Source organism: Pleurodeles waltl, chromosome 7, assembly GCF_031143425.1.
Source record: "Pleurodeles waltl isolate 20211129_DDA chromosome 7, aPleWal1.hap1.20221129, whole genome shotgun sequence".
NCBI classification, from domain to species: Eukaryota; Metazoa; Chordata; class Amphibia; order Caudata; family Salamandridae; genus Pleurodeles; species Pleurodeles waltl.
In genome coordinates this window covers 811,580,012-811,596,325 of record NC_090446.1, presented here as the reverse complement: position 1 = coordinate 811,596,325, position 16,314 = coordinate 811,580,012, and the positions used below count along the sequence as shown (strand labels likewise).

Below are 16,314 nucleotides of genomic sequence, written 5' to 3'. Positions count from 1 at the left end.
CCAGAAGGTGTACTTCGGGCACGCTCCAGTGACAGAAAAAGTTGAAGAGAAAGAAGAACAGAAGAGCAGGAAGCGACCTCCTAGCCAATAAACAACAAATAAATTCAAACAACTTTGGAGCGACGTTTGAATGAGCAAACTGAAAGTTCAGGTAAAATAAGGGGCGAAGTAGAGGCAGGTTCTAAATGCCTTAAAAAAATTTTTTTGTTACATAAGACTTTGCAAACACAGTTCAAGAGCTGTGCAGGCGAAACCTAAAAGAGGGCCAGGCAGATACGGCTATAAGGTGAAGGTTTTTTTTGTTGCGGCGGAAGCTCCGTTTATGGTGCGATTTGATTTGCAAGTTTAATTGACACTGGCTGGGGATGCTGTTACGTGCAACTCTGGAAAAGAAATAACCGAGGATCTTAATTTGGACTTCAGTCAGTTGGTTATTAGTCACTCCTTTTAAGATTTCCTATACTGCAAGTGTGCAAATGGTGATAATGATACCTCTGATCGAAATACTGTTATGTGCCTTACATCACCATCATCCTACAACTTGGTGAGAAGATGCCCGCTCATAAACATTGATAGGGTGATTGCAATAATGTCCTTTCTTAAACGAAACAATTGCTGCACTCTGTGCTCAGCTGCAGCTCTGTCGCTAAAGACAATGCATTGAAATCAAAAGGAAATATAGACTGTATTCTGTGCGATCAGTGACTTGTTTGCCCTTAAAAGCAGACACACAAAACATATCAAAAAACAATTAAGGAACTAAAACACCGGGTAGGTCAGGTTCGAACTTTCCAAACTGTTTGCTTTTAAAAGGCATGGTTTCCATATTTTGAAGGGTTAACAAGGATGGAGTATTGGCATGGTAACAAAAATGTAGACATGACCGGATGAGGCCTGCACAGTGGCTTTACAGTTTACGCAATTGTTGCTACCACACCTAACAGGAAGATTCTTGACCAACAAACCACACGCCTGCCACTTGAACAGAATACAAGCTACACGTCAATTTATTTCTCAGCATCACTAGTGCTATTGCTGCTGGGAGCAGTCGTGCGTTTCCAATGAAGAGGCATACATGTTCCATTAAGAATTATCGACGGGGAGATGTGTCTACTATTCCTGGATTTGGACTGGATTTATATTCTAATGTTTGATTAACCTCACTTTACATGTTGGTGGGTATGGCAGAGGCTAGGCTTCCAAGGCATCACACATCTGTGGAGTTCCATTATCAGCTTGCTTGTGGCACCTATTTACTTCCAACCAGATGTGGACTGTGTCTACTTGAGTACATAGGTGGAATGAACCTACTAGAACCTGGGTTATGAACCATAATAGCAGGGATTCGAAGTACCTCATGGAAGCAAAAACACAATGTTGTCTTCGTTTCTGTAATGGTTCAGGAAACCAGGACTCGAGATAGTGATCAAGGGCCAGATTTGCTAAACATTTATCAACACATTGCAGCAAGTGAAGATGCTGAACTGCTATGATTGAAGGGAATGGGAGAGGGCAGAACAGTGCTACATCTACTGCTACTGTCCCCTTGTGCAGGCCGCTTTAAGCAGCCATCAGCCAACGCAGATTCCCTGGCACCATAGAGCAAGGGGGTTTGCACTTTGGTAAGCATAGTTTTTCTGCAGGAAGGAGGTACGTCCTGTACAAACGCTGGGGGATACGTATGAGCCCCTTGCGCCACAGTTGCATCACTTCTTGTGATGCAACTGCGGCGGAAACCTTTCAATCATGTCTAAGAATGCACGCAAAGCCACTTTGCCTGGCTCTGAATGGCCTCATAGATATGGAGTAAGGTAAGGCAGCGTAAATCGCTGCGCTGGCGTACTGTGCTCCACGGAGGCATTCCTTGGGCATTGCATGCAGGTACCCAAGCAACTTCCATGGTTTTTGAAGCATTGCCAGATTTACAAGGCTATGTAAACCTGGGGATGTGTCAAAAAGGAGAAATATCTATATTTTTCCATCATCGTTTCTTTATCTTTCTTGGTGTGCTGCATTCTGCAGCACACATAGAACGAGGACACAATCCTCCCAGGATTGTTTTTGTGCAGGAAGGGAAACTTTCCTGCACATAAACAATCCTGCATACAGTGCAGGCACCCTTGCACCATGGTGCAAAGGTTCCTGTGTTGACCCTAAGGTGCTGAAACTGCACCAGCGCAGGGTGCAAGGACAGGAATGTGCTGTATGCCATAGTCCCTGCCCCTCACTTTGATGCAAGGCAGCACAGCAAGGTGACCTGCTGTGCTGCCCTACACCAAAAATACACACCAGCCCTGGAACGCCCCCTTAATGCATACTAACACAAGGCAGCACGTTGTGCAGCTTTGTCTTACTTTTTCGTTACAATCCAACACAAATCGTGAATTGCTGTGGATTTTAAATCCCAACCTAATACTCTGTGTTCGGTTTGTATTAAAAAAGTAACACAAAGCTGATGCAAAGTCTTTGTACATATGGGCCCAAATGTAGCAGAGGAGGCCTGACTTGCAAAATGAGTTGGTGAAGGCATAAGAAGAGAATGCATGTGGCAAGTAAGGTGCATGAAATGAAGGGGACTTAAGAGGTTGCTTAGACGGGGTATATCTTAAGGGCACTGGTTGCATCAGGAGTCTGATGCATGAAGGGAGATGTAATTTGCCTGCCACCAAAGTTTTACAAAAACTGATAGGAGCTAGGTAGTAAAAATTAAGGACAATGTCTTAAGAGTACAGGGCAAGCCAAGGAGTCAGTCTAGAGTCCTGATTCAACTAGGATGACTTTACCAAAAAAATAGTGAACAGATCAACCTCATCCCCAAGATGACACAACAAATATACTCGCAAGTGCCAGCTGTTTTAGTTACTAGCACATTGGAAAAGAGACCTTCAGGCGTTATGTGGAGTTGAGTAGTAGCCAAGATACCCCCAAAGTGGTTGCAGTTCTTTCCTGGAGATGATATGAACGAAATGAAAGATGGCAATCAACCTGAATGCCAAGATTTGTGGGCATGATGTTTGGAAGGAAAATATGGCAAGGAACTTTAGAGAGAGGGATAACTTGAACTTCTACAAATATTGGTAGATCATGGGGGAACCTTCTTGAACAAACTTCTGTTGCTAGACAATGAAGGGGCATCTGAATTTGTGAAATAAATTAAGGTTGAGCTGCAGGGGATAAAACAGAAGGATCTTGCGCTCCTTTTAAAATTTTTTGATCTCTCCCTCCCCACCTTACCTATCCTTCTTCAGTACTAAGCCACAGTTGTGGGAAGCTAGGAAGAAGGATGAACATAATATATTCACAAGGATTGAGAAACGCTGCAGGTCGCAGAATGATGATTGAGGGATTGTGATTGAAACTTTTGAAGAGTAACAAGTTCTAATTACATTTAAAAAAATGCACTCAAGAAATTCACAAACTGAAAATCTCATATGAAATTTTGAAAGTATTATTAAAGTAAAACAGGATTACAGGACAAGTCATTGCAAATTTGCTCCTAATCCCTGGAAATGGGAATGCAGAGGAGGAGTCCCTTCCAAGTGACCTCATCCATGTTCCATTTTCCTGTACAGTCCAGTGTTGCAACGTGGGAAGCCTCATATGCTTGGTCATGCCTGACTCCCAAGCCTATTCATGTAAGCAGTCTTCTCTATTTGTTTCCCAGTTACAAAATCTCGGAACTGAGGCTATGGCGGTCACCAAATCCTGGAATAACTGATTATGGAATGATTGCTGGTGGTTATTTACCGCTCCTCACTGTTCAATTGTACTATGTCCTCTTTATATAAATGAAATTGAGAGTAAGCATAAGGTTGCAATAAGTGGGGGATTGGTAATATTGTCATACACAGGTTCCCAAGTTCACGCTTTCTCGAGACTACAGTGCATTTTTATCCTGTGTGATGGGTTGTGCATGCTGAAGCCAAAACAGAAAATATGATCTTTGTGTCAACATGAGAACATGCACATTTCTCCTTCCATCGTATTACAATGCCGTATTTCAGGTCACACAATAAGTTAAGGATGTACAAGTATTTCTATTTGCATTTGATTCAGTCATAAAAAGCCATAGATGTACTCATGGAGATTATTTGAATCATTAACAGTTTCTTTAAAACTGACAGAGAGAGTGAGGTTTCTCCAGGGATTGTGCAATTGCAGAGATGCCTGAACAAGATTAAAGGTTTTCAGCAACCACTACAGAGAAAGGTTCTTGCAAAGAAAAACAAGCGTAAAACCAATTAAAAGTATTTTGAGATTAGTTAAAAAGAAATATTAATATTAAGTGGGTCAACATGTCACAGAGGAATAGGATAAGGTCTGGAGTTAAGGATAAGTTTAGAGCTGCCATTTAGAGTAAGTGACAGGCTAAGACTTAGGTCTAGACTAGAGTTACAGTCAGTCTTGCATTAGGGTTCGCTTGGAATCAAGGCCAAACCCAAAGTGATATATTTCCATTTTAAAGGAATTCATTGAAACTGTTGTATTTTAAAAGTTCTCATGTTGGGTCACAGTTTGTTGTTGTTTTCTCTGTAGTGGTTCCTTGCTATTTTGCATCGAGACACAGATATATTTCCTATCACACTAACAATAATAAATGTATTTTTTTATTTTCTTAGTTTTTCAATTTATAGGAGGTAAAATGACCAGTTAAAGCTCTGAGAATTTAATGGAAGTTGCAGTCGTATTACCAGTTCCATCCTTGTTTGCTGGAGGGTGAGTATTTGTCCATCAAAGCAGTAAGTTTTAACAAAGCGAGCTTCTGTATCCGGTTTACTTGAGCCGCTGATTGGCTGTCAATTTGCATCAAAAGGTTTTCCAAATGTGTACAATGCTCATCAGACCAGTCTTGCCTTCTAAATGTAAAACAAATGCATAATTGTCAACTGTTAATAAAACAAACATGTTTATCTTTCTACAAAAGTGATTACTCTACTTTGATCCTAGATTAAGGTTTTAAATATTAAGGAGACATATAACGAACCTGCTGGGGAGTTTTTGTGATGATTCGTTTCCAGAAATGGCAATATAGGGGAGAGATGGTGAATCAACATCATTATCATTCCCACAAATATTGACTATATCACTAATTGGGATGCTCTTAGACTGCTCTCCCAAATGTTTTTTTATTTTAAGATGTACATCTTTTGGGGATGATGGACAAGGTGATGTTGAATCATTGGCAAAGTCTGAATCACCATCATCAGAGAACTTCTCTGACCACTGGTTGACCAACTTCCTAAGTCCATTCACATGCTCCATAACATTGTCAAGTTCAGAGAAAACATTGTCGTCATCGTCATCATCATTTCCATCATCCCCGTCATCGTCATCCCCACCTCCATCTTCTACTGCTGCCTCCAGTGCATTAAAATGGAGAGGGATGTTTGGAACATTGTCATATATACTCAGTCGATTATCCAACAAAGAAAGATTGGCTGGAGGCGCCTCTGGGTCCTTATTACTAGCAGATCGCATCCGGTTTCGCCTGCAACCATGAAAACTTCCGGTCCTCCAATTTACAGAGGTGTTGTCAATTGGAGACAAAATACTGTTTGTAAGTGCTTTGGGAAATGTCCCAGGCTTATGGCCTTGTGGTATTTGAAATATCTGATTCTCCTGAAGCTTTATTTCATTCTTTAAGTTTTGCTCAGATACATCATTCCAAATGGAGAGCTTGGTAGGGTCGAAGTCTTCTGCATATATTCCAGCTCTTTTAGTGTGGCTTCTGACTCGGATGACTGGACTTGGCGTACTTACAGTGCTACTATTTTCTGACTGACTACTGCTGCTACAGGTTTGAGGGGAGTAGGAAAAATGTCTTTTAACCTGACTATCAGCAACATCAGAAATGTTCACACAATTGAGGTTCTTCAGCTTGTCATCATCAAGGCCTTCAAGGAGAACAGGGCTACTTATAATGGGTTTGCCCTTCAAATAGGCATCCCTTTTCACACTGGAGCTCTTTAAACGCAACTTTTCCATTTTCCTCAACAGGCTCTTTCCTTTTTTATTTGGAGGCTTGTCCAAAAGTTTGTCTTCACTTATGATATTTAGAATATCACTAGGAGATGGTGAGCAGCTAAATGTTGAGTCTGGTGAAGCCAGCTTGGAAGAGGAGCACCGGGAAGAGCTCCTGCTGGTCTCTATGTCTTCAAACGTCTTAGGAAAGTTGGCACTGTAGCTGTCCCCACTGCTCGAACTGTGAAGTGAAGATACATCATGCTTTTCTCTGCAATCGGAGAACGCCAACTCCTCTTGGTCAATGCTTTTGGATCTTGGGCTGTCTGGGGCAGATACACTGGAATTTTCATCAGTAGGGAATCCTTCAACACTCTCTAGTCGAGACCATCTTTGGCTGTGTCTCTCGTAAGCCCATTTGTTGCTTATGGCACATGGTTCATCCTCTTCGGATTCATCACTCTGAAAAAGGTGATACTATGTATGAATATACCTTTAATTGTGCATTGTATTTCTATTTCTCAACAGTACTGTATTTACTACTGTAAATTTATATATTTCAGTTTTATTATTTGAATAAAATGTCTGACATATTTGCTCTAACAGCAGGCACAATAATAATGAGTCTTGCGCTACACGTTCAAATCTAATTCCTTACTGCTCTGCAGAGGATCGGAATAAGAAAATAAATTTTTTAAAACATCAACACTTATTTAACATTGTTTTGTGCCTTTTTATTCTTTTCTTTGACCTAAACATATGCTTTTAGCAGTATGAATGCTTGACGGTCTAGTGCTCTAATGTAATTATATATGTGTGATGTATTTTCTCCATATAATGACATCTTATGGTACTGAGATTCAGAAAGGAAAGAAGATTAACAACTGTAAGAGAGGACAGTAGTGAATACTTAACATAGTCCTTACTTTTTGAGAGCAAAGGTCAGAACACTATGTAGATGATAACCTCACTATTTAAATGAAATTTCAAATGCAAACTATGATGTTACCTGCAAACATAAGCCCAGCCACCACAGAAGGCCACACCACACTGTCTACTGTGACTCCACATTTCTTGCTTGGTCTTTTATAGAAAAGTTCTGCTTTTATGCCCACTCTAGTCCATTCCAAGCACTGTCCCAGTTTGGGTAAGCTGCCACCCTCTCGTTTTCACTACATCAAGTAAGTTAAAATGACTTTATGTTTTTTTCCAACTATGTTTAGAACCACATGTGCCTCTGTAGACAATTGATCACTTCAAAGTACTTAGATGTATGTTCTTTATTTATAATCCAATTGAGAAAAAATAATTCTCTGAGACAATTCAGGATGAACTTATTCACAGTAAAAATCCTTTAGCTATGTTCTTAATCCCCAGTGCAGTTCAGGCATATCTAATCCTCTATGTCAGGTGCTGATTCACATGAATCAGAACAGTTTATCCCCCGAAAAGCTACCACGATACCACCACTTTAGAAATAACAGCTGATCATCTCAAGGGCGAGGACGACAAAGTAAGGCCTATAGTGATCTAAATATACTGATTTACCATATGTCACCTTTGATTTTGTAACATCTCTTCAAATAAAATAAATTCAAAGCTTTGACAGCTGCAACTCATATGAAGCAATTTCTCTCATAACTTACCACTAAGGCTGTATGAACTATCTCACCCACAGAACCACCAAATCATGCAACTACAGATTTTTACTTCCCGATCTTTCTTTTTTCCTATTTTCCTGGATATTCTTCTACTAGTTTTGAAGAGTTCTACATGGCCATTGTTAATCAAATGTGAGTGCAGTGATACTAAACTGGACATTTAATAAAGCCAAAACAAAAAGCACACATACCCGCTTTCGGTTACGACTTATTTCCACCTTCATGGTTGCACTTTTGTTCAGAGCATTTAGCCGCCTGAAAAAAGTAAAAAAAAGTATTTGTAGCCATCAAGTCATTAGATGATGAATGTAAATTGCTTACAATACACGGCTGGAATTTTATAGGTAGGTTTAAAGTGCCTTTAGTTTGACAGCATGACGGTGATGACAGCCCAATCCATAGGGCATATTTATCTACAGATGCCATTTCATTAGCACTTGATTTAGAGATCTAATTCTTGCCTGTACTAGGCAAACACAATTTTATTATAAACCCCCAAGTAATATTTTGTTGTGCACAAACAGCACCTTATAGGCCTATATGAATGATTTAGAAAATACTGGGTCTCTTTCCTGGTGATTAAATTCATCATTTGTTTTTCAGATATGCATGTTCTTTCTTTTAGTATAGCACCATGAATAAATGCAATATTGGGAGAGCAGGACAGTTTTGAGTGAGAAGTTACACCAGTGTGATATTTAAGTCAGAATTACTGAACCAAGAGAATGTAAAAATGTTACAATGTTTCTGGCTTATCCAACTGTGATGAATCGCTGAAGTAGAGGCTGTGTTCATGTATTTTGGTAAGGTTCAATTAAGTTTTTACATATTTACATAAACTTTGCTGAAAAGAATATTTCCACAGAGGTACTACACATCCAAGACATAAGTTTTTCTATTCATTGTTGACTGTCACAATAGCACATGAAAAATAAAGAATCTAAATAGCATTGTGAACAGGCCAAATGAAAACAATTAACAAATACCATTTTTAGGTCTCTGCTGTAGACATCGCATGCACGCTCTCGCAAAGAGACTTGCTGTATCTATTTTGTGAGCTTCAGCCCTCCCACAGGCTTACCATTTGCTTGCTTCTTTGTCGCTCTCCCATTTTTGCTCCTCATTTGTCCATGGCATGCTTTGTCATGCCTTTTCCTGTCTTTACCCCTCCCCGAGAGCAGGGACCAAGTACATAGTCCCACCACTATCCCTCATATTATGCCCAATTTAGGAACTTTTTTTCATAGTTCCCAAGCCCTCCTTAGGAGCGCTGGTGTTTTTATTCACTCCAAGCACTGAGTGCTGTTATTAGGTTTTGCCTGCACTCGTGCTTGTGTGCTGCTTGTGAAAACTATTGTTAATAAAAAAAAACTTTAAAGGGGCTTAGAACCAGCCCCTTGCTTTTCTGAACTTACCATTGGCTTACTCCATCGCACTGATTTCCGTGCTTCTGAGTGGCCAGCAAGTCATCTGCACGTCACTTCTTGTTGTAGTCTTCATCTTCTTTGCCAATCTTGCCATCCCATTGCCTCTGGACCAAGTACTCCTTATGGTCACTTTCCATTGGACTCTGGCCAGTGTCCTTCCTCTGGCTATGATGCTCAAGGTACTTCTTTTTTCTTTCTGCATGCCATCTTCTTTATCGTTGCCGTCTTCTTCTTTTTCTGCATGCCATATTCTTTCTCCGCTAGTATTGTTTGGAACTAATTAAGCCATAGCCAGAATAAAGTCCAGCAGAGAGCAGGTGACACTGCAGCAGATGAGGGCCTTGTGAAAACAGGAAGTGATACCAAACAGATCCATTTGTGACCCACGTGCAAATCAAGGTGACGGAACTGGCAAAATTGTGCACCTCTGTGCGAGGAAGAAAACACTTCAAGCAAATACACTACTGTACTGATCCTATGCATACAAGTTATTAATTTGGTTCACAAAAAATGTGCTTAGAAATCAACAGCTTTATTCCAGAATTATTTAAATAAACTGTAGATTTGCGATCATCTATGGTGGGATTCAGATAGCCAGTAATGCAACTGAATGTATTTTGATAAAGTGCGGCAAAATAAAAGAACTTTAAAACCGCTGTAAACTATTGAGCTGGAGCGCTCATAAGGTGTGACTTTATTTTTATTATGGAAATTTTATTTTTACAGATTTAGGTATGAGTTTTGTAGTTGCCTGCAGTGAATAAGGGCTGATGTTGTGAAGGTATGAAATGGATTGTGGAGGATAGACACTTACTAGATTTGTGTACAAATGTCCACACATTCACATATAGAAACGTATATTTTCGCAGAATTTTACTTGCAAAAAATGTTACAATGATACTATAAAGACACTGCCCAAAGTGATTATTTACAGCAGTGATTTTGCCATTTTATTAACATTTGATCACGTTTAGTAGCTTGCGGGGATGTTGACACTAAAACATACAAACTAACCTGAACTTCGCAACAACAAGCCGTTAACAAACTAAGGTGTTAGGTGCTATATCCAACATAAGAATAGAGGCGCTAGGAATAGGTAGCAATTTTCTGCAGCTGCGGACATCTTTACTACTTCTGCCTACCTATCACTGTGTAACCCTGAATAGAAGTTTTTTTTTTTTTTTTTTTTTTAACTAACTGTTTTCAGTTGGGGGTCACTGGCCCCTCCCTTCTTTATTCTCTACCCCCGGTCAAACCATAATTATTCCGACTTCCATTGGCAGCCCTGTTTCTAGGGCCTCTGATGACCATTTGATCTCGCCTAACAGCTGCTCTGTTGTATTGTCTGCTTGGCGAGATAGATCCTTCCACGCTGGTTCTTGGTAAACAGTGATGAGGGCTGGAGGCAGGACAGGGGGAATATGGGGAAAGGGCAGTGAAGAGAAACTTCCCTCTGTCTGCTGGCCTCACTGACTCTAATCTGTCTCTTGTTCCTTTTAGCGCTTGGGCACTCCCTGTCCTGCACAATGCAACAATGCAGGCCATTCCTTCCATGAAAAATGCTGCCACTCCCTTCCAATGTGGAGCTGTGATGCACTAAAATGTGTGATCTTAGGCCTGTCCATGTACACAGATCATACTACAGAATGAGCTGCTTCTTGGGACTGTTAATAAAAGGAGTGCTGTCCAGAAGGTAATCATTTGATGTACTTTATAAGGGAGGCACACTTGTGAGGGGTGGGCATGAGACTTGTAGGTTGTAAACGAATCTCTGCAGGAGGTGCCCAGCCCGCTGAGTTATATCTCTGAGAAAAAGCAGACATGGAGCACTCTCAGAGTAAAAACAAGCAATTACATTTCTCATCCAAAATGTGCTAATCTGCTAACATCCTATTATGTTTTTAAAGTGAAAGAGCCACAAAGGTAACCTTGCATGTGTAGAACTAGTGAGAGAGCATGGGTTACTGCGATTGCAGCAGTCATCTGTGCTAGAAGTGGTGGATTTCAGTCCGACCCGAACTTTGACTTACATCTTTAAGAGGATGATAAAATCAGAGTGTTAATACTGTTGGTTAAAATACAGATTTTCCTTGCCACTTAGCCGAGTATCTCTTGCTACAACTCCTCTGTGTCTACGTCTCTTCATTGGGCTTCTGATTTTTCTGCAGAGATGGGCAGACACATGCCTGGTAAGTGGCCACCCCACCAGCTGAGGAGCTTGGCTGGAGCAAAGCCAGCCTTTCCTGAACCGGGCTCCGTTGCATATAACATAGAGGCCTCTTTATTTGGTGCACACTGAAGGTACCAATTACCTATACTTTGGTTACTACCAACTGTAACAAATTAAGTCCCTACCACCCTTATTTTTTAGGTTTCGCTTGCACGCGTGCTTGAGAAATCTATTGTTAAAGAAAAAAAAGGTAAACGGGGCTTAGAACTAGCCCCTTACCTGAACTTACCATTGGCTTACTCCAATGTCGCTCTGATGTACGTGCTTCTGATTGGCCAGCAAGTCTCCTGCAAGTCACTTCCTGTTGTTTTCGTCGCCAATCTTGTGGTTGAGTTGCCTCTGAACCAAGTACTCCTTCCGGTCACTTACCATTGGACACTGGCCAGTGTCCTTCCTCTGGCTACAATGCAGAAAGTACTTATTTTTTCTTTCTGCATGCCATCTTCTATCTCCGTTGCAGTCATCTTTTTTCTTTCTGCATGCTATCTTCTTTCTTCACTACTGTCTTCTCTGTCTTCTTTCTTCGTTGCCATCCTCTTTTTTTCTTTCCTTGTTGCGGTCTTCTTTTTTTCTTTCTACATGCCATCTTCTGTTTTCTTTCTTTGCTGTCTTCTTTCTTCTTCGCCGCATGAAGTTTTCTTTCATCGCTGTCTTCTTTATTCTTTTCCCCATGCTGTCTTCTGTCTTCCTTTCTCGCTATCTTCTTTCTTCTTTACTTCATTCCGTCTTCTGGCTTCTTTCTTCACTGTCTTTTTTCTTCTTTACCATATGCCGTCTTCTGTCTTCTTTCTTTACTGTCTTCTTTATTCTTTACCCCATGCTGTCTTCTGTCTTCCTTTCTCGCTATCTTCTTTCTTCTTCACTGCATTCCGTCTTCTGCCTTCTTTCTTCGCTGTCTTTTTTCTTCTTTACCGTATGCCGTCTTCTGTCATCTTTCTTCACTGTCTTCTTTCCTCTTTACCACATGCTGTCTTCTGTCTTCTTTCTTCCTCGCCGCATGCCCTCATGCGAATAGGTTTTGCCTTTTTTATTCTTTCTATCTAACTGGATAACAAATATTAGAAAAATGTTATATTAATGTGTGTTTTAAATTTGATAACCCATTAACGGTCTTTCAAATTTAAAACAAACCTTATTATAACATTTTTCTTATATTTTAGAATCCAGTTAGATAGAAAGAAAAACCAAAGGCAAAACCTATTGGCTTTGCCAATGCTTGTTTTTTCTTTTATCCCATGCCTATGCTGCTGCCTAGCTCCTTTTGCCCCATGGCTGTGCCCCCTTTAAACTCGACATTCAAGACCTGACATGGTTTGTTACAGAAGACTGAAACAACAATCAACAAGCTAATATGAGGCAGGACATGAAGGTAGAAAGTGATCCATTTTAAGAGTATCTCAGGGCAAAATACTAGGAATACCGGTATTGAAGGCTTCTGGCTCATCATCATTGGAACAGTATTTGAGAAAGGACCGGACCAACACACAGCCGGACATCAAAGAGCTCACTCCAGGTAGAGGCAAGGTGGTGGCCATATTAGAACAGACTATTCCCTTTGAGGCGTACTGATCTTCTGCAGTACATGGCAAATTTATCAAGTTAATCACAAATTTAAAAACAATTATGAAAAAGAAATCGTAATGCACTCCAAATATCTTTCAAATAAGAAAATGTAATAAAACAAACAGCCCACACAATGAGCTGGAATGCCACCTACATTTATCAAGTTGAATTGATTTGCGCCTACAGCCTGCATAATGCGCAGTGATTGATATCTGAAAAAATAATGTACTTGTTTTTTGATCCATGCTAAAAAAGTATTATTATAAAACTTTCATGCCATTATCTTTGTATTTTAATTTCCAATTCCTTTCCTGGAAATGTTGATTGATACACAATGGTTAGGCGTGTTTTGGGTTTCTTTTGGTAGGATACAAACTTTCCGAAGGCAGAGGCTCATGTATTTAGATTTTCTGATCCATTTGGGAAATATTGTCTACCACCTATCAAAACAGAATTTTACAATTCCCTTAGAGTTTAACTCATCTCTTCCTTTGTCTTCTCCGTGAAAAGCCTTGCTTGTGAGTTTCATCGGAAGCCCTTGGATATATTGCAACACGCCTATAGAACCGAGGCCCTATCACTGGTCTCGTATACTGACCGCCTCCATTGCAGACTCCATGGCTCCTCACTTGCAGTTGAAAAAGGCCGTGTGATGCTGGACGGAAACAGTGCGGCCCGAGGAGGTTTCCCTCGGGCATAGAGCATATAGCGTGATGCTGGAGCCATGTGTGCATGGACTCAGCTTCTCGATTCTGCTATCCTTTAAACAATGTTGACATGCAGGATACGTCTTTCATCTGTTTTATAATAACACTTGACATGCCACATACATTTCTTTCCAATGTTGGTATTTTCCCTTCAAATTTGGGACATGTTCTAAGTTCTATGTGGGAAGTCGCCTGCATTTGTCTCCTCCATCCCTGGGTGGCACTGTAGATGCTTGCAAGTGCATATCTTGTACATTGCCAGAGTATCTTGGAATTGGAAACTTGCTAATTGTGAATGTATTGCACTTTCTTATATTTCAGTTTCCTATTACGTTGTTGATTTTACAAGCCCAAATAATTATGTGAGCTTTGTTAAAAAAATGTGTAATATTTATATTTTTCTTTTTGGTTTTCCTTTTTTCCTTTTTTTAATAATACAGACGAGAACCTTTGTTTAAATCCAGTAGTATGAGTGAGTAATCTGTTACATTTTCCCTTGATTCTTCCAATTGCCCAATGGAAACAAAATGTATTTTAATATCCTCTGTGCCAACATGGAGCGCCTTGTCAGGGGTAGTAAGTACAAATGTCATAGCACACCTATAAATGTCTCTGATACACTTGCATCCAAAATCAGAATGAACACAGGCTTTTGGTGATAATATAAACATTCCACAACATTGCATTAGGAACAGATTGTTTCAAACAGTATGACTCTTTATATACACCAGGCCCAGACCCAGTGATTTATTCCAAACTGAGTGCCCCCGGGCTCAAAGTCTGCTGAACAAATGGAGAGCAATTTGCTTTTTCACCTGCTGGAGCCACAGCCATGCATCTGGCCCAGAAGTTACAAATACGGAAATATGCAGATAGTAACATACCTAATGCGTGGCCCTCACCATTTAAAATGCAAATTCACTCAAATCCCCCTTAACCCCACTCATTGTCTTTTTTTCAGGTAAAGCCAGAAAGTCAATAGGTCTGGGCAATCTGAAAGCTATAAGTGTTGGCAATGTTAATGCATTTGTGTATATTAATAAAAACAGCCCCAAAGCCGTACACAAATACATTTACATTGCCAACCCTCAGACTGCGGAGATCTATTGGCTTTGCCAATGATTGTTCAGATTTTGATCACATTCTTGGGTCTTTTTCAGGACTGCGTCCAGCGTCGCTCTTCCAGCTAGGAAAGGAGCAGGTCTGTTTCCCATGTACATGAGATGCATGTACTGGTGGGACTACAGAAGATGAATATGTAAGGGTGAATGTTTGAGCCTCAACAGGGGTCATTTGTATGCCCGTACAAGGCATGACAAGAGTTTAAGATTAGCCTGGAACCATGGAAAGTTTAGAATGATCTATGCAGGTGTGGTCTTGTCTGCCCATGGCGGCAAATGAGATTTTTTCAGTGACCACACCTCTAGTGAAAATCAGTACAGAGGGCTCAAGTTTAGCATTGTCAGTGAGTATTTTTCCGAAGTAGTGTTACCGGATTTTACTACAAATAACAATTGAGGGCCAACTATGACTAGAAGACGGTGTTTTGTGATGAGACCATTTAGATTCGAATTCTTAAAGCTGCTTTCTAATCTCGACATTCAACCTTGACTAAATTGTGTGGTCTTCGAGAAATAACATTATCTCCTGTGACTCAGTCACTTCATTCGCATGCAGGGTGAGCGCGTTGAAACAAAATGACTTCCTGTATTAAGCACAATGTGAAGAAAAGCAGGACAGGAAGTTGGGACTGTGGCGCATAAAGACAGACAGTTGGCTGAACCTCTCTTGTCCAGCCCCCCAGCTTCTTCCAAGGGCACTCTACCTAGCTCCACAAAAATAACATTTGACATCCATCTCAAGTGCGCCAGAAACGATGGGGGTAACTAGTCAGGTAGAACACAATGTTTACGCAGAGAAACCACTAACAATCCAGATTGGAGAATCTGAACACGCCTATTCATGTTATGAAGATGTCGATCTTTGAATAGGCTGAACGTTTTGAAATCAACAATGACACATGAATTGACAATAACTCCGTTTCCATGTTATCCAATCAAAAATTAAGAAAACCACAAGACATACGGCTTACTGGCAAATTTTTTCCAACAAGCAAAATGTCCCTTTAGGTGTGACTTATAGTATGCTCAAACCACACTGGGGCAATCTGGCTTGTGCTAGAATCCAAATTACAAACTAGTGAAGAGGCTACTCTTTAGAACTCCTTGGTCAGTACCTCTCGCTAGAAAGAAGCAAGAATCCCCACTCTGCTGACTTGTATCCTGACAGCTGTGGTTAAGTTTTCTGTAATGGTTTTAACCACCAACCACCCTACAATGTTTATGAAAAAATGAGTTGTCAGAACCCACACCTGCTAATTAGAATTATAAGATACATTTTCAGAATGTTCATATACATGGTCGCTACAAACCAGAGAGATTTCTTTTTCTACATTTTGGCATTTCAGTTATCTGAATTCTACTTGTTTAAGTATACGGAGACCCCGACTTTTTTTTTTTTTTATCTGGTGTCAATGGGAGTGGGTTGACATAAAAGTTAAACATCAGCTTACTTTCAGCTAAATTTAAGAGCTTTTCACACAGAAAAGGTGATTTGATTTGTGCAAAGCTTCACAGACACCAAAGAAGATCCAATGGGGTCATGTTGCTTTGCGTTTTGTCAAAATTAATTAAAATAATGTATTTCCCTGTGTGAGTGTCATGGAAATAAGTATTTTTCCCATACTCCAAGCCCCACCTCTCATT

General features: G+C 40.3%; 1 protein-coding gene across 2 annotated transcripts in view; it reads right to left on the bottom strand.

Annotated features, from left to right (window-relative positions):
- LOC138245616 (rho GTPase-activating protein 7-like) overlaps nucleotides 1-16,314 on the bottom strand; it is a 685,827-nt gene that overhangs the window by 56,681 nt on the left and 612,832 nt on the right. For both annotated transcript variants that reach the window (XM_069199346.1, XM_069199347.1), the window contains exons 4-6: nucleotides 7,814-7,877; nucleotides 4,985-6,423; nucleotides 4,692-4,856 (exon numbers count right to left, since the gene is read on the bottom strand). In XM_069199346.1, coding sequence (XP_069055447.1) covers nucleotides 4,692-4,856; nucleotides 4,985-6,423; nucleotides 7,814-7,877 — 1,668 coding nt within the window. The remainder of the gene's footprint in view (nucleotides 1-4,691; nucleotides 4,857-4,984; nucleotides 6,424-7,813; nucleotides 7,878-16,314) is intronic.